Here is a 20,112-nt window from a genome sequence, read left to right as displayed (position 1 = left end):
TGGAAGCTCCTGTATTTTAAGCGTTTCCGGGGCATACTTTTAACCATCTAATTGCAAAGAAATTTTGCTCTAAGAAATGTTGCGGCTGTTTCGAGCTCAAGATATAAAAATTTCTCATCTGCACATTACGTACATTGTAAGGCTCATACACCTTGTTGTTGACTTTAATAATCGGTAAGAAACTGTCGTACTCCTTGTTGTTGACTTTAATAATCGGTAAGAAACTGTAGTACACATTGTTGTTGACTTTAATAATCGGTAAGAAACTGTAGTACACATTGTTGTTGACTTTAATAATCGGTAAGAAACTGTCGTACACATTGTTGTTGACTTTAATAATCGGTGAGAAAATACCAATTTGCGGGGACCTCCGGGTGTCCAAATGATCTAAAGCGCTCTCCTTGCCGATTACTAACACCTCATCTCTGACAGAGCCTTGTCAATCACTAACATCTCATCTCTGACAGCGTGGGTTCAGGTCTCAAGCACAGCTAACATTGGTATGTGAGAAAGCTTGCCCTTAACTTCCCTTGGGTCGATGCCTCTTCCCGTGGTTTTCCCGGGTCCGCCACTTATAGTCAACTTCTCATGTGTTGCAAAATGGCGTTAAACCCACAAACCAAACAAATATGGGATATAGGCAGTCAGGCGTCTCGCACAAAGTCGGAATTCAACCAACGACACAATACGCTCTAAACCACATTTTTGACAGGATTGTCGGAAACAACTCGGTGGAATACGGCACATCGTTTACCGTTAACAGTTGAATGCTATACATAAAGCTCATGCCATAATCGGGTTGCACGTCATTATTCTATTAATGATCAAGTACAGAAACTCCAAAATTGGTATTTACCTCTTCTTAATGGATAGGATGGCAAACAAATCTGAATTATATTATTTTTGGATCTGATGGGAAAACGGAATACATTTCGTATTCAAAGTAGCACTTGGTGCACATCACAATACGCAACCCCTCCCCCGTGAATAATTTAACTCGACTTCGTTCCTTCTCTTTATTTAGGGAACTTAATATTATTGGTCTTTGTCCATGGTTTTATTTAAATAATTTGCAATGGATATCTCCTTTTAGGTACAGATGTCACTCCTATCGCAAGCAGGCCTATGCATACACTAACTCAAAGCATACAATGCGTTATTGTCGTTGTTTTCAGCACAAGATAGGCTATACATAGCGGCCAGTATAACTGGTGGAGGAAGAACCCTGAAAAATCCAGGGAAGAACCACCGACCCACGAGAAGCTACTGGCAGGCTTTCCCACGTACCCACGCTAGCCGAGCCTTGGACTCGAACCCACGCAGACATAGGTGAGATGGCAGTGATCCGGAACGGTGAGCGCTTTAGACCACTCGGCCACTCGGGGCCCCCCATACAATGCGTTATAGTATGGAATTAATACATACGCGCACGTTTCATAATGTTATCAAAGGGAGTCAAAGTGAGTCAGTATTAGTTAGTATTTTTCATCTGTAGCTGCCACATTCAGGGATCAAGTTTTGCATGGATATTTACTTAAATTTCAAACCAATGACAATCAAATATTCGGGGCGGAAAATCCAAAGTACTTCCGGTGGATCGAAAACAATCGTACAATCTATGTTGGCTTGGTGACCATGTTTTTTAGTGGCAGCATCTGTAAAAACAGAATCACAATCGATTCACAATGTTTCAGTGTCTGTCGTTTCAAGATTTGTCGCCTTGATACAGACTAGACCTTCGTTACAAAGATCACATTTTTTTTTTCTACTCGACGTGTGTTCGTATTTTGATTCTGTCGTAATTTGAACGAAATCAACGCTCCCGAAACTCAAATGCTCACACAACTGTCAGATCCCATACCCTCGTTATTGTCATTTAATTATAAAGCATGGTATTTGTCTTCATGGGACAATGCAGTTAATGCACAGACTCAAGCATACAAATGCACACATATATACACATATATGCACACTGACGCATAAATCAATATTTATATTTTTGGCACAGGGAAGAAAACCTGTTCACAATGATGACGAAGTCTAAACTAAAGAAAAAGACCAAGATAACCAGAAATAACTACATATGTATATTAGAGATCTATTATTTACGGATAAGGCGAACGACATTTTTATGCGAGCACAATAGCGCTGTAATGCTTGGCGTCGCCTAGTTACCAAAGTCACCGCGAAGAGATTGTGTTTCACCCTCGGTGCCAATTATCATTTCTCACTAGGCACTACACAAATGATATAATGACACAAATTGGAAACCGTTGAGGGAAAATAACTTTCCTACGTGTCGATCTCAGTCGATTCACGTTATCCTATTCTGCTGATGGCTTTCATCAAAAATCGTTCGCCTTATGACGGATTATAGATCCCATTCTTGACATGTAATTGTATCTTGGGATTTTGTTCTTTTTCTGTGCCACACGTTGTTTGTGTGTGCTTCTATGTGCATTTGCGACCTGTTCCTTTCCTCGAGCCGTTTCTTACCATTTGTGGCATTAGATAATATTGTACTGTTTGCGTTCCGATTTTTATATATACCTTTCTTGATATACATACATATAGATAGAACAATGTCAAGACTATTCTCTCTCTCTCTCTCTCTCTCTCTCTCTCTCTATATATATATATATATATATATATATATATATATATATATATATATATATATATATATATACAGGGCCGGCGCTACCATATAGGCAAACTAGGCAGCCGCCTAGGGCGCTGATTTCATGGTGCGCATTTTTTTAAAAACATTATTGTTTATACATTTTGAAATTGATATTTTCCTTGGGGGGAGGGTGCCAGAATCTAACCTTGCCTAGGGCGCCAGATAGTCTGGCCGAGTCTGGCGCCGGCCCTATATATATATATATATATATATATATATATATATATATATATATATATATATATATGCATGTTTGTATACTTACGATTGGTTTGATGTATTTGCGGCTCCATATAGCCTGGGATATAGCTCGGGTAAACACTGTGGGATAGTGCCTCCTCATAACTCGGCGGCTTGTGACTAGGTTCTGAATAAGACGGTGGCTGTAATGGGACTACACCAATTGGAGTTATGCGACCGTTCCGTCCTAAAATAAATGTTTCAATATATATATATATATATATATATATATATAATCAATCTAGATACACAGCTACCTCTTTCTAATGATGTTGTGTTGAGGTCTGACCTTATTGGCAACATAGTTCTCTCCTCAGATACTTATTCCGACATAATCTAAGGTATAAATTTGCCTTACTCCATGCCTTTAAAGATTTTCACGTGAAATATACCTGAATACAAATGCCTTCGATGATCATTAGAAAGATTAGCTTATTGCTAAATATGTCATCATAGGTAAATGCATTATTATTATTATTATTATTATTATCATTATCATCATCATTATCATCATCATCAAGTTTAAAGATAATTGTTACTTAAAAAAATTAAACTCATATTTACAAACTCTGACAAAGTCTAATATTTAAAAAAAGAAATATCTTTTGTCTCCTGTACTCACTGTGAAATCTGCGGACCCGGGACCGTTCTTTCTTTCTATGTTTGATGTAAAGAATGATGAGAATAAAGAATACGATTATAAATAAACCTAGGACGAACCTGAAATGAAGAAAAAAGGGAATGTTAAAATGCGATATAAATGAAACATATTGTAAACCGTTAGTTAAATTAGGGAATTTGAAATTTCTTTGTAAGTGTATGCAAGTTGTTTTCTAAATGCTGTTCATAAACTAAATCAAATTTATCTTAATAATGGGATTAAAATCAGTAAATATAAAATACCATGTAATTCTCTTTTCTTGCTTTTTGTGTTAAATTATGCTGATGTCATATGATTCGTAAATGTTTGCTGGGACATGAGAAGGACTCAAAATATTTCCATTTATCTTATAATTCCATTTGTTGTTTTTTTTTTTTCTCCTGAAAATACTGTTGAAGTGAAGTATAAGTTTCAGTTATAAAAGACAGGAATTATTACAAATTAAAGACATTTATTTGTCGGAAGGTATTCAATCTCCAGTGGCTCGGTTTATCTCGAAAGGAGGTATACTGTGTTCCGTTTTACTTCAACAGGAACAACAACAACAACGTAGCTTTATACGCAAAGTTTCCGACTGTTCATGACGAAGAAGACGCATCGCCCAGAAATAGTGATATTTGCGCATTGCCGTTTTGTGTGTTTGCTGTGTGCTTGTCGCTTGTGCCCAGAAATATTGGTCGACTTGAAACATAATTTGGAGGTTTTCTTAGCCTTTGTTAAGTTGAAATCTACACTACAAACCGTTCATTAGAACAAGGTCAATGAACACACATGAACAAGAAGTAAAAGAGACGCTACTTTCCTGACACAGCGCCATAACACAATGCTGAAAACGCAAGTGATACAACAAAAATGAATTTTTTGTTATACTGTCATGTTGAACGGATTAAATAGTCGAGGATATTGACGCTGCAGCTAATATTTGTTATTGGTTTTTTATCTTCCATTTTTATCATGGTATGTTTAAAAACCGATGACCTTCGTCACGTTTCACCTGCATGATTTTAGATAGCTGCATCGATTGTTATGCATTATACTCAGACGATTGATGCCGTCTATACTCGCTTATAAGCCTCATCGGCTTGCAAACTGCATAGACCCAGATCTGCCGTCTCATAATGCGCTGACAGATCTTGGTGTATACAGTTTGTTACTACTAACGAGTAGAACAAACAACATAAACCCAGATCTGCCGACGCATTATGCGACGGCAGATCTGGGTCTATGTTGTTCACACCTCGAATCGACTTAAAAGCGAGTACATGCCATATCAGAATGATAGAGGGAAAAATAATAAAATCAATCATGAACTAAGTACATCTGAAAGCGGGACAAGTATAAGGTGAATTCATATGACAAGGCAAGACTTTAATAAAGTCAGGTTATAAAGTCTACAACCAGCGGAGGTTTTAGGGCTGTGCGGGCTGAGTGCGAAATGAGGACAATTGGCCCCGAAAATCTAATTTCTATATCACTGAAGAAATTCTTTGAAATATTCATTAAATAAATACAGTTTTGTTTCATTTGCGAAAGAATCGTCTCTAATTCTCTATTTTGAACATAAAACGGAAAGAATTTTAATTTAAAAGGCAGATTTAGTATGAATAAATGTAAAATAATTCACCAACCCACCCCACCCCCCCCTTAGCTTGCGGGCCCCGTGCGATCTCGCACCTCACTATGACCGCTACTGCTGCAACATATGAGGTATACAAGAAAAATAACATGAATATAGCGTCTGATGTTATTACACGCAAGAAAAATAACTTGAATATAGCGTATGATGTTATTACATACAAGAAAAATAACATGAATATAGCGTCTGATGTTATTACATACAAGAAAAATAACATGAATATAGCGTCTAATGTTTTTATATACAAGAAAAATAACATGAATATAGCGTCTGATGTTATTACAAAAATGCTTAACTGGGATTACAAAAATCTGAAAACAATCGAAAAACCTGCAATATTTTGTTTTTAGAATCGTACATTACTTATATTCATCAATTGACTATACTTATAAATATTAGTCCTTGGAGTGTAAAAATGAGGTATACATGTTTCTCGTTCATCATGAAAATAAAACATGACGGGAGACAGTGTTATTTGTTACATATTTCTTGCGACTGACAAAGTGCATACTGTCTCTCGTTATAGGGAACATTAGCTCAATTATCATTTTCAACAGGAAACCATTGATTTTCAGTTCTGAACTTAGTCAAGTTCGTAGATATATATTTTTGGTATTGAGAAATACATCTTTTCTAAATCTATGCTAGTTTTAAATAACCTGTAATTTAGACTTTTAGATCAAGTATCGATATTCGCTACCCAAGCATGATCTATCAGTCGCAGTTCTACCAATTTTCTTAGCCATTCAACTCATACAAAACTTGGATTTCCCATACGTAACTTAATCCAGTATCATTTGATATAAATTTTACTTGAAATAACCATTTATTGTCGTAGTGTTTCTATGAGAGAGAATGCATACGATAGGCTTTTTTTTTTTTTTTTACTTCATAACCACTAACCTATATAGACGAATAGTTATCATGCGTTGTAATGTTGACAATTAAAGGGAGACTACTTAAGTTCGCAATATATCATATTTAGAGGGGTGCATTTTTGACATTCAATATACTTCTGAGGAAAGGTGAGGGATTTATTTCCCCCGGCTGTATCAGATCTCACAAATCCCCAAATTTCAAAGTTATATCTTAAAATCGGCACATTGCTTTGATCGAACAATTTCAGCTGACAATCAATAGACCAATGTAAATTGTGTATACGCTTTTTTTTAAAGTATTTATAGTTATCCACAACATCAATATTGACATTGAAACATACACAATGGAAATAATATTGGCTCTCTGTTACTTTCATGTACACTGACTGAAATTTCTGTATATGTGACTTTAGGGAAGCAGGCCTTTGCGTAAAGAACTAAGCTAATCTACAACGTAACTCTCATGAGAAACGAACTTGGACTGGTCCAAGTAAGCTAACGTTAGCAGTTATTAAAACGGGCATGGTAGACAATATTCAATAAAGGAATTAGAAAATATATTTATAACAACACACATATACGCTAGCTTGTATCAAACTTGCATCTGAAGTAAAGCCAGTGAAAATGACCAAGCGAAGATATCAGTCTTTTGAAACTAGCACATCTAAGTAAGCCAAGCTGTATATTCTGTAGCTCAAATTACACACATCAGTCAGATATCAACATAAAGGGAATTGCAAGTTATTTTAAAGATACTTAAGATACAATGTCTTTTATTAAACAGCCAAGAAAAATTGTGAGTTAAACCAGGGTTTCATTTGCTTAAAGAACCAAACTATGTGCAAAGCACGAAACTGTAGAGTGGAACCTAAAGGAGAGGCGCTCATATGCAGGGGATCATTATATGAAACAGTAATCATATAAACAGTCAATCAGATAATGACACTGGAGGTTACTGTGTTAGTTACATCATGTACGTTTTCTTAAAGTGAAAAAAGACCATCAACAACGTGTACGATATGATGACAGTGGTGATAAGTAAGAAAGAGCGAGTGCACTGCAGGGTAAAGGGATGCAACACAGAAAGAGCGAGTGTACTGCAGGGTAAAGGGATGCAACACAGAAAGAGCGAGTGTAATGCAGGGTTAAGGGATGCAACACAGATAGAGCGAGTGTACCGCAGAGTAAAGGGATGCATCGCACAGTGCTCTAGTCATAGTCATTCCCACGTTAAATATTGTTATTTCCACTGTGGTACATTATTGTGGTTCAGCCAAGAGTTTTTAGGATAAAATGGGAAATCAAAAGAATGGGGTAGGTAAAGATGACACCAACAAATCTTCCATCCTTATATGTAATGACAGGTTTAGTCCGTTATCTGACATCATCTTGACTTCATACACCACTGCTTCTGGTTTCCTTTACGGATGATGTCCACACTCAATGCTTTTCAGCTGTGCCAAGCACACATTCTCAACGAAAGAAGCAAGTTATTTTGCAATCATAATATGTACCCGGATGTATAATTTTTTTTTCAAAGAGACGTGTTTGCTAGGTCATGTAGGTCATGAACGTGATGATAGCGATCAAGTTTTCGTCACAAACGAATGGAGCATCATCTCAGAATAACGTGATAAAATATATCCTAAAGATTAATTTGGTTACTTAACCGTATTTACATGTCTCGAACAAAGTCAGAAGTAAGCCAATGGTTTTGTTGTCGTTGTTGTTGTTGTTGTTGTTGTTGTTGTGTGTTTATTTTAACCAGTTTATTTTGTTTGGCTATATTATCAAGCGAGCTACGTCCCAGTTTTAATATTGATAGGTGTTTAGTAGGGTAAGGTGAGCTGCGTCCCAGTTTTAATATTGATAGGTGTTCAGTAGGGTAAGGTGACTTTCTGTGTATGCAAAACCACCCAGTGGCATATTAAAATGACATGAAGAAAATATAAAATGCTTGTTGTGGCAAAGTATTTTTGTGTGCAGCTACTCACCAAATGTACCACTGTGTATACCAGCATGCAGACGAGTCCTGATTTTTGTCACTATCCGTGCAACCTGAACATATCTGCAAACATATAAATATGCATTTGCTAGTGTTTAACATGTATCCTGATGATAATAATAATAATAATAATAATAATAATGTCATAGAGCAATAACTGCCAACCGATAATTAGTTTATTATTAATGACTGTACTTAAAGATGGCATCACAATAAAATGCTAATTTGGCAAATTCATTAAGAACAAGTTTCAACAGAACTTTTGCAAATGTTTATTTTCATTCATATTTAGAAGATATTGACTTCCAAAAATATAGATTTGCATTAACCAAATTAGGTGTACTTTCGCATAGAATGTAAATTGGCTTTGCCTTGGTGGGGTTTCACACCATTTTCCAGCACATGATAGGCTGTACATGGCGTTCAGTATATTTGGTGACCCAAACACCCGGAAAAACCCCGGGAAGAACCAACGATCTTCGGGAAGATACTGGCATACTTTGCATACCGACGTTAGTCGAACCGAGACTCGAACTTAGAATGACAGAGGTGAGATGTGCCCGTTATCCGTAAAAGGGAATTCCTTTACGACTCTGCCGCCTGGCGCATCGGATTGGAAATTGAATCTGGTAGCTGGAATAGACTCCCAGAGAAAATAAAATATGTTGTTGTTGTTGTTGTTGTTGGGTTTAACGCCATTTTTCAGCGCATGATAGGCTATACATGGCGGCCAGTATTAATGGTGAAGGAAGAACCCAGGAAAACCCCAGAAAGAACCTCCGACCCACGAGAAGCTACTGGCAAGCTTTCTCACACACCCACATTGGCCGAATCCTATACTCGAACCCACGCAGACAGAGGTGAGATGGCAGTGATCCGTAACGGAGAGCGCTTTAGACCACTCGGCCACTCGGGGCCCCCAATAAAATATGTAAATTTTGCTCAGTTTTAGAAAATGAACATGGTTTTCTCATTGTCGGATGCTCTACTTGGATCTTAGGAAGAAGCATATACTAACGTATCATGGAAGAAAACCTAACATCATTAAATTTGCACTTTTTGTAGACCACTCCAGTGGCCTAGTAGTTAGAGCGTCCGACTCGGATAAGGGAGTTTATGGTTTCGATCTCCAGCCGAGTCATACCAAAGACAAAAAATGGTACTAACAGCTGCCTCGCTAGGCGCTCAGCATTAAGAGGTTAGTGCAAGAAATGGTCGGCCTAGTGTCAGGATAATATGACTGGGCGGGACATGATGCTATATGTCTGCGGCATGATGCCCCGGTGCTAGATATCACTATAAATTGCCACATTGGAAACATCGTAGCGAAAGGACTGAATTTTATTGTTGAGCTACGTTAAAATCCAAATCTCTCTCTCTCTCTCTCTCTCTCTCTCTCTCTCTCTCTCTCTCTCTCTCTCTCTCACACACACACACACACACAGACGAACACATGCACACGCACTTTTTGTGATGCTTGTTGTGTTAGGAAGTTGTTGTTTACACACATTTACAAGTCGAGTCCACCTGAAAACTGCATAAATTTAGACCATAGCATAATGCGCTGGCAGTTATTTGTGAATAATCAGTAGAACAAACAACATAGACCCTAATCTGCCGGTGCATTATGCGACGGCAGTTCAGTTTAGTGTTTATGTTGATTGCAGTTGGACTCGACTAATAAGAGAGTATATACGTTATATATACTCATTTAGCAAGCTTTTCAAATAAGAAATTGGAATTGTTATACGACAATGGCGGGTTATTGATTGAGCCCATGGTTATGTTGTGCTGTGTGGTTACTATGATAGCAATAGATGTATAATCTAGCAGAGTTTGTGCTTTAATTGTCACATTTTGTTGGGCTTTCAAAGAGTGTTTAATATTAGTCATTCAAGCTGTTCAAAACAAACTTTAGCTTTACGCTTCATAAGAAAATTAAAGAACGCTGATTGGTGTCCTATGTATGTATGTGTGTGTGTGTGTGTGCGTACGTACGTATGTATGCATGCATGTATGTATGTCTGTGGGATGCATGTATACAGCTTTTTATATTATTGATTAGTAGGTATGTAGGTGGAGAAAATAAGGTATGGAAGTGGCAGTAGTCCGGGGGGGGGGGGGGAGAGAGAAATTTAAATGAACGACGCGACTTTGCACTTTGAGTACAGCACGAAAGGTTTGAACAAATGTGTTTATTTCACGTGTATATATGTCTTTTAAAGGGGGTTTACTGTATTGTATGCATAAACGTTACAATCATTGCCTTATTTACATTTAGGTACGATAAGAGGGTTGAGTGCATATTATTATTCAAGGGCCTTATTTTACTGAGCTATCAAAAGTTTTAATCTAGACCACTAAAGACTATGACGTAGTCAGCAAACAACATTAAAGACTATGACGTAGTCAGCAAGCTTAATATCTGTCAAGGCGTAGTATCAGCTTAGGGGGTTATTTATTCAATTGTTTATGAAGTTTTGAAAGCTAAACAAAATAAGTTTCTTGTCCTAGTGGCAGTTGATGAATTATTTATACCTATTTGTAATTATAACACTGTAAGTTAGGTACTCCTATCGGCTAGAATTAAGTATAATGTATATAGTTTTTGCTGTGCTTATTTGAAGTCGTACAAGCACATAAACCTTATTGCATGACTACTATTGAGGACATTAGATAAAGGGAAATGGGAAATGTAGTTGAGACCAGGCAATAGTGCAATAAATGTGACTGTCAAAGATGGTTTGACTATATGTAACAAACTCAGTCATGAATATTGTTACACCCAAATTTAGTTTTTCTTCGAGAAGGCTATACAAAGCTCTAGAAGAGACCTTGCGATATGTTTCGTAATGGTCGATGCTTCGTTGCGTACCATTTCGTTCGAAACGAAGATTTAAATTTATAGTTCTTTGTTGCACAATTGGTACATAAAAGGCTTGTACCTGGTATCAAGATCGAAGTATTAGAAGAAATAGCCATAGAGTAAGTTATCACTTTCAGTGAAGCAAGTCCTTTTCGTGACAACGTAATGATACATTTATGATGGAAATCGTGTGTGATTACCAGCAAGATAAACACAGTCTCACTAGAAGCTGATTTTTAAAATATGTAAATCAAACCTTAAAATATCCTCAGGACTATCTTTGACAATGACATCGGCTTTACCTGACAGGTATCTATCTCGAACATGTACTGATAAAGAAAGACACTCGTGGGCTTCTCTGCAATACATTTTTTCCGATTAATGACGTAAGAAGGAGAGAATACAATGACTGATGGTATTGAAAAATGAAAACAACATACAAGCAGAAACGTGCCTGGTCTTTTTAGTTGATGACATGAACATGTGCGTTATTTCCTGAGAGAAACGTCCGAAAAACCAAGTAGACATTCTTCTCGAAAGTATGGAAGATAAGATGAATTTCAGTCTCCCTTACTTGATCGATTTGAAATTAGGGCGTTACTGATGGTCAGATGTCGTGCCTTTACAAGAGTTTTTTCAAACACTAAGTTCCCTTTTTAGTAAACTGTAATAAACTGGATCGTAGAGCGACATCCTGGAGAATGATTAGATTGATAAGCTATCGCGAAGAGGTGATAGTTGACAAAGATATCGCGAAGAGGCGATAGTTGACAAAGATATCGCGAAGTGATAGTTGACATAGACATCGTGAAGAGTTGTGGTAGTTGATAATACTAGAGAACTAACAAAACTCCAAACAAATAACAAATAGCTAGATGTATATGGTAAACTAAATTCTGCAGCACCACGCCGCAGTATCTGAAGAAAGGATGAGATTTAACATCAACCTCCGCTGAAAACCGTTAAGGAAAAATGCTTTAAATTTTCATATTGGTATTAAAGATACCGAGTAGTCAAAAAACCAGACAACTTATTGCTAACTTAAAAATCAAATTACAAACAAGAGAGAGTTTTTGATACAATGTTGTTAAAAGACAGCCAGCAAGAAATTCTGACCCTTAACCCCGACCCAAAACTTTATTCTGCCCCCCCCCCCCCCCGTTCTTTGACTGGAATTTTGTATTCGGTCCGCCAGCAGTTGCAGAGGTTGCTTGGGCGACTGCTCCGCCTCTGAGGTAACCACCATCAGTAATGAATGACCCATCCCTTCCCTTCCCTTCTAGACACAAATAATTCGGCATTGTCAATTAAATGGTTAAATTAGCAGCTTTGCCCCCTCCTCAACCCCTTACAGTTTGGTGGCACTCAACAATATTCCAGCTTATCCCCCCCCCACACACACACACACACTTTATATCAATCAGGTAGCTTCGAGGGTACTCTACGGTTTTGAAAATGGTAATATATCCCCTACGTCGAAGTAATTTCGTTAAGCCCAGTACTTGACGGTGTTGAAAATAGTAACATACTCCCGAGGTCAAAGTATTTTCTTTCTGCTTTAAAATGGCAGACAATAATACCTTTCAGACTGAAAGGAGAATGAATTACAGTTACATGTATGATCATCGATGCAAGTGTAATCAGGTTATTAATCTATTAGGTATTGTGTCGATCAATATACCATTGTGTAATAATTAACTTTAGCACGTTGATTTATGACCGAAGTAAACCTTACAAAGTTCAACTAGTTCAGTACTTATGTTTTATAATATTTGGAGTGTCTCACAAATGCAAGTACACGCGCTCACTTCACAAGGACATATCTCTCACACACACACACACACATACATACATACATAAATACACACACACACACACACACACACATACACACACACACACACACACACATATATATATATATATATATATATATATATATATATATATATATATATATATATATATATATATATATATATATATATATATATATATATATATATATATATATATGGATTCAAAAGCAAATAATCAGCCATTTTCAGTGTAATCGAAATGGTAAAATATTCAATTAATTAGAAGTGGTTCATTTTTATTATCCTCACGTTCGAATAGGCCAGTTTCAAGATATCTGAAAATAATTACCTCGCAAAATATCAGAATTCGAAAACGAGGCGCTCTCTGTGGGTGATGAATATTATATCCTGGACTTATTTGAACATGTTAAAATACATATATACTACATGTAGGCATATATTATGTTGATTTTTATTTCAGATATCCAGCCAAATCACACTAAGCTAACAGTTTTACATTATGATTTTTAAGTCATGTAATTTATATCAGGAACTGCAACTCTTCCGACACGCATCTTCCGAAATGGGTCTACTACTGCGATAAACTTAAAATCGATTCTCAATAATAACATATAAATATTTTCCTTTGCAGAAGGATTTTCCTTGTCAGGTAGATATTGACAGTTGACTTTGTCAGGTATGATAAAGGTTGTGAATCGGAAACCTTCCAAATTTACTGACACGAACGATTCAAACACCTATGGGTTATTTGCTGGCGTGTTCATAACGGGAATTGAAATTAAATACTGTAAATATCCGAGCACACACACACACACACACACACACACACACACACACCGCGGTTCTGTTTTTCAATATTTGACCTATTTTGAACGGTTGTTTTCCATAAGCTCCTTCAGGGTTCTGTCAAAAAAAAAAACACTAGCTCGGTCCTGCTTGGCCATTATAAAAAAACAAAACAAAAATAAAACACTGATTAATTCATCAATTTTGTATCTTTACATCGTTGATAGGCAAATTAAATCACCTTATTTCCTAACTGGGATAGCCCTCTCCTTTATTATGAGGTTACGTATCTGAGATCGCTTACAGAGAGAAATCAACGATACTTTCGTGTCATTTTAGATCCCCCACAAATAAAGCGAAGGAAACAACAATGCTGAAGTTTTTATATTGGCATCTGTCACACAAAATCAGAGACAGTGGTGATATCTGAAAATAATATTTATGCAATAACTCAATGATCGAAATAGTGAGATAGCTGTCCGAGTGGTAACGGGTATTTGGGAGGGTGGGTGGTCGTGCGGCAAGGGCCATTACTCTAGATTTCCTTCAGATAGTTTATTCCTTTTAATTTGTCAAAATGGATAGACACGTTAGGCATAATTCTTTAAAAAAAACTAATGAGATTGGCGTATGATCTTGATTTAAGCTGAGCCTTGTTTGACGACGACTTTATGAAAAACACATGTTGATTCGATTAGCCAGTAGGAAAAAGTAGGTCATGGCAGGAGATATTTATCAGCGTGTCTTTATGAATACGAAAATGAAGTAATCTGGTACTTTATATAATAAACTTTATAATATCCATGGTGTAGAATCATAAGTTTTATATGAATAAAGTTTTAATCATGCGTTAATTTCAGCATGGTAGAATACATTATTATCGAGATAGTGGGATCTTGGGCCATAACGGCAATATTAAGGAATATTGTTTTCCTTTGAAAACAAATAACGTATTAAGTAAAAACAAACAAATAATTAAAGAAATTCAATATTCGTCCTTCTAATATTGAGCGACTTCAGTAAAAATCGTCAGACATTAATCGAAATATTAAACGTCCTTGCCATCATATAAACGAGATGCATTTTCGCACGTTTTCAAATCTGCTTACAATATTTAATTAATTAAATGCGTTATGTAATACGTTAAATGCGTTATGCAGTGCGCTAAATGAGTTATGTAATACGTTAAATCCGTTGTGTAATACGTTAAATGCGTTATGCAATACGTTAAATACGTTATGTAATACGTTAAATTGTAATACGTTAAATACTTTATGTAATACGCTAAATTGTAATACGTTAAATGTGTCATGTAATACGTTATATTGTAATACGTTAAATGCGTTATGCAGTGCGTTAAATGAGTTATGTAATACGTTAAATGCGTTATGTAATACGTTTAATTATGATACGTTAAATGTGTTATGTAACACGTTAAATTGTAATACGTTAAATGCGTTATGCAATGCGTTAAATGAGTTATGTAATACGTTAAATGCGTTATGCAATACGTTAAATTGTAATACGTTAAATGCGTTATGCAATGCGTTAAATGCGTTATGCAATACGTAAATGCGTTTGAAATTCATCCAAGATCATTCCAGAATATCTCTCATGAACCAATCCGTTACACACACATTCCATAAAAGGAAGAATTTCGAAGTCATAAACCACAATCTTTGCGGGGAAAAAATCTCTGAGAGTATTTTGTTGGTGAGTTGTAAATGTTAAGTTCAAACAAATACATTATAAACAATATCGTCATTGCAAACCTTCCATATCTTGTACACTCATGTATCAGAATCGTGGAGTTTGCGGTATTTTTTCCGGAAATGGGTGTGACGAAGGAATATATTCATGTCTCTTTAAGCAAAGAGTAATTATTGTGATTCACGAAAAGCTGTTCATGAAAGGTGTAATGAAAGAGAAACACAAAAATGCACCATACACGTTTATCTCGTACCCCCATCATTGCACTTCTAACTTTTCTGGTTAATTACTTATCCTTTTTAACGGCTAATGAGCATGCATTATCTTTATTCAAAGGTCCAGAATAACCCTATTCAAAATAATGTATTGAGTGCAATATCCAGGAATATGTACAGCCTTTGACTTTCAGTTTTTGGGTGAACAGAGCGGAAGATCAAATAAATTAATAATAACAAACCTGTCTAAAGCCATTTTGTACATCGATGTAAGAATTATTATCTGGAGCAGGTTTTGAAAAAAAACTAGGCACCTGTCTTACGCAGTTTGAAGATATATGCAAGAATTTTATCTTGAACAGTCGGGGGGAGGGAGACTATCTGTCTGAGCCACGTTTAGTATAACATACATAACAATCAATATGTCCACATGTGTCTAGATTATACTTACTCGTATGAAGGGCAAAGTCTCTTTTTAAAAAACCGTATATATCCCAAGATAGTTAACCAACTTCCATTCACTCAAGGAAGCTTTTGTTTAGAATCCAACGGACTGGCCGAGGGCATTCTCCGTGAGCAAATCTGTTAAAAACACTCCAATACCCACTCCGAGGTATAGCCGCTAAATTATCTGGAGATTTACTATCCAATATTGGATATTATCCCTCCGCCAACCAACGCTGGGGTCACGTCTGTATGTTAAGAGTAACAAAATAGTTCCAAATACGTGGCCCCATTACATTGTTAATTTACATAACTTCCTGACATGGAAGTAAATTTAACTAAGCACAATTCTTTAAAAAATGGAGTGTTGATATGTAGTTTTGCAAGCGTAAAATTGCCAATGCTCACTGGAGTACTTACGTTGTCAAATCTTCATTTTTGGAGGTGCGTAGTTTTGTACGTCATAAAGCTCTCCAATTTCGGAGGTAAGTAAATCTAGCGTGTAGTTCCCAATCCTATGATGCCTAAAAAGAAGTGACCGGTTTTCAAAAGAAACCGGAACTTGTAAAGTTTGTGCAATACCTTCAAAGTATGCCTGATCGTAAGTATGATCAAACTTTGTCTCAAAAACAGCCACGGTTGCTACAGTGCAATCATTTGTTTACAAAGCTTCGTTACCCTAAGTTCCAGTTAGACATAATTAAACATAATATGTCTGAAGATAACGGTCGCTTGCTCACAACAATGATGTATTGCAAATTTGCTAGTCTTGATGAATTCTGTATAACAGACTAAAAGATCATACAATTCTGATCTGAGGTTTGTATGCTATATGAAAAGGGTCAAAACAACCAAATATCGTGGCAAAGGTATCCAAGTATCGTTGCAACGGTATCCACATATAGTTATAACGGTATCCAAATATCGTGGCAATGGTATCCAAGTATCGTTGCAACGGTATCCACATATCGTTGCAAATGGTTTCCAAGTATCATAGCTGCAATCAAAGTATCGTTGTAAATTGTAACGCCAAATTCTGTTGCCACAGTAGCACTTTTTAGCGCTATAATGATTAAATTTACCGCTATAATGTTATATATAACATCATGCAAAGGAAAGTGACTGACGCATCCTAATGTATTTAAAAGACATTTTACGACACTATAATAAGGATTGGTATAAAGATTTCATTAAAAGAAACGAGGCATGCTGAGTTTTCTATTAATTAAAAATTTCTATAAAATATCAAAGATACAGCGTACATACTATACATATATTTCAATATTATTCATCTATTTCATTTATCAAATACAAATGCACATAGTTTCTAGCGGAGGTATGCTTGACTGCACGAAAATGTATCGACAGAGAGTGGACTCTTCACATCCCATCCTAGTGTCTACGCTACAAAATCTAGTTCTGTTGCTATTGTATACATTCATTATCCACACTGATTAGAATTTAAACATGAAAGTTGGTTTATCTGAAGAAAGTTGAGTATTACAAATACTGAATGGTTTCTCAGCATAGCCTTGAACAGTGAATGCGCGGCTATTGGATCACCGGCGAGTAAATCGACACAAGCGTGAAACAGGATTAGAGAAATGATGCACCAACGCCAGGTGCTTCTAGACTAGATACAGTTATGTACATACAATCTAATTAATCATCAAACTTTACTCATCATTGATAATAAACATTTATTTGATTTTATCCCATAAAAATTATCTTTCTCTCTACGTTCTCCCCTACCCCTTCGTTTGGTCGATTTGTCTGGCACCATCGGTCCAGAGACATCGTCAGACATGTCATTATTAAAACTTAATCTGTTTTAAAATCTCGTTTCCGTTAAATGCAAAAACAACATAAAGCATCAAACAGATTACAGTATGTGTGCCTCATATCCCAGGAATTTACAGTACGGCCTTCTCGTCTCGACAGGCGAATGCATCTTTTTAGTATACGCTCATTTAACCTTACATGGCTGATGTGTCATTCGATACAGATGTTCACCTTGTGATTCCGTATCGTACCTAAAATATACGTATCGCACACCCAGCCTGGAACTACTTTTGCAACTTTAACTATTCAATAATAGTCAAGTTATGAAATATCGGGAATGTTTTGTTGCTATACATTTTTAAATGTATTGTAAGTTTGTAAATTTAAGAAATTCGGCCATATTTGGTGAAGTTGTCCGGTTTTACCGATGGGGATAATGGGAGAATACAGTAAGTAGAAACAAGCTTCTTATAGGTTTTTCACAGTATCTTCCGCTAATAAATTAGAATTAGCGGAGGTTGACAACTATATTGTGGAAACAATGTTTGACAATGAGTTATCATATGTTGCTGGTATGCAAAGTGACAATAAGACAGAGACGGAGAGACCAGTTACTTTAACGCTGAAAAGCTTCCGTTGAAAGTTTAACAAATCCCGTTTCGTAAGAGAAACTCAGAAAGACGTGTCCAGATTCAATTAGACACTTAAATTGGTGCCTACCTGGTTACTTTCATGAAACCAGATAGTTTGTACCATTTTTATAACTGCAATGAAGTGCTGAATTTTGGACGCAACGACCTTAAACAAAAAAGTTTAAGAATTCTTTTGAACGGTGCACCTTTCATTGTATTCCCAGTTGCTGGCAAGACAGGAAATAAATTTCACATTGTAAATCAGATAAAGATCTCAAAATCATCCAAAAAAGCATTTCATCTTCAGAGTTGCAAAAATATGGTCTACTGAATTTTTAAAAAAAATAGTTTAACTGGAAGAACTTTCAATTTGTCTATTAATATTTCTGAGGAGTAAAATTCCTTCAGCAAATCTGCAACATAAAATTAGACGTACCACAGAGAACAGCATATTTTAGAATATGACTCGACTTGGGACTTTTTCATCACTGAGGCAGAATCATGAATTTTATCAAAATGATTATTGACTTATTAAACATTTAATATAAACTTAAATTATCACCATTAAGTTCAATGCATCAATATGTTCTAGCAAAGAAAACATAATGACAGAGAGTTTGAAAGTACTGCAAATTAATGAGCTTTCGGTATAAAATAGAATGTTATAATGTGAAATTTGCCCTGAAATTTGTTTGAAAGTAACAGTGTGTCTATTCAATAAGTACTGTGTATGAAAAAGGGTCTCTTGCTGGTCCAAAACCTATATTCTGCTAGAGAAGAAAGGAAAACCACTTTTCTGTAACTGTTGTTTAAATCCATTAATATGTCACATACAAAAGTTGTGAAAAACAACGCAGACAGACCGAAGATACAACCGATATATACAGTATATATCTAGGCCTAACCCCTATTACGTAGGCAACATGGGAATTTTTCTGAGGGTTGTACACTAAGTTTCATAAAAACGCCAAATGATACATTTTATTTTCTTAAAAGTATATATTTAAAAAAATTGAAAGAATGTGTGACGTAAAGGGGCATATGTAATAATTACAACATCACATGAGTGCTTTGTTCCCAGTCGAGGGACAGAACTCGATTCATACTCAGTGCTATGCTATGGCACACAAAACACATATGTAGTTTTGTCAATGTATCTTTGGTATCGTGTAACACCGTATAAAAACTCCATTGAAAGTTACTTGGTGTATGTTCAAAATCACGGTTTTCACCCCGTTCAGATTCTTTTATCTCTGTTTTGTTTACCTTTATGGCGTGATGGGGGGGGGGGAGAAGGGATTTAAATGAAATTATTCAACATGTTTAATTCATTGAGAAAACGGGAATTGGTAATACTTTTGTCCTAATTTATTTATTTTATTAATGATTTATAAGTGGAGATTTATAACTGATTTAGGGACTACATAAACAATAGTCTACTGTTGAAACCATAAAGCAAACAATATTGCTTCACTGCTATATGAACAATATTGCAACGGTCAAAAACAACAAAATAGTAAACAAAACAAAAACAAAATACTGTTGCAACTGTGTATGAATAATCAGTTTTGACCCGTTTCATAAACCATTAGTCGGAGATCGAGTTTTCATTCGTATCACGTGGAAAAGTGAGAAACAGTAATGTTCTTTGTGACTGGCTGACACAAAGTAGCTTAACTCAAGCCCAGAAGATGCATTATTATCAGGCCAGGCCCCGTATTCTCGTAATCGTTTGGCCATGAATTATCTACAAC

At 36.0% G+C, this 20,112-nt stretch overlaps 1 protein-coding gene across 1 annotated transcript in view; it reads right to left on the bottom strand.

Annotated features, from left to right (window-relative positions):
- Positions 1 to 20,112, bottom strand: part of LOC149776417 (uncharacterized) — a 50,066-nt gene that overhangs the window by 3,209 nt on the left and 26,745 nt on the right. The window contains exons 2-4 of the mRNA XM_089940828.1: positions 8,093 to 8,166; positions 3,546 to 3,643; positions 2,949 to 3,110 (exon numbers count right to left, since the gene is read on the bottom strand). Coding sequence (XP_089796954.1) covers positions 2,949 to 3,110; positions 3,546 to 3,643; positions 8,093 to 8,166 — 334 coding nt within the window. The remainder of the gene's footprint in view (positions 1 to 2,948; positions 3,111 to 3,545; positions 3,644 to 8,092; positions 8,167 to 20,112) is intronic.

Source organism: Sinohyriopsis cumingii, chromosome 18, assembly GCF_028554795.1.
Source record: "Sinohyriopsis cumingii isolate HCF-2022 chromosome 18, ASM2855479v2, whole genome shotgun sequence".
Taxonomy (NCBI): domain Eukaryota; kingdom Metazoa; phylum Mollusca; class Bivalvia; order Unionida; family Unionidae; genus Sinohyriopsis; species Sinohyriopsis cumingii.
This window is presented reverse-complemented; position numbering and strand designations above follow the sequence as displayed.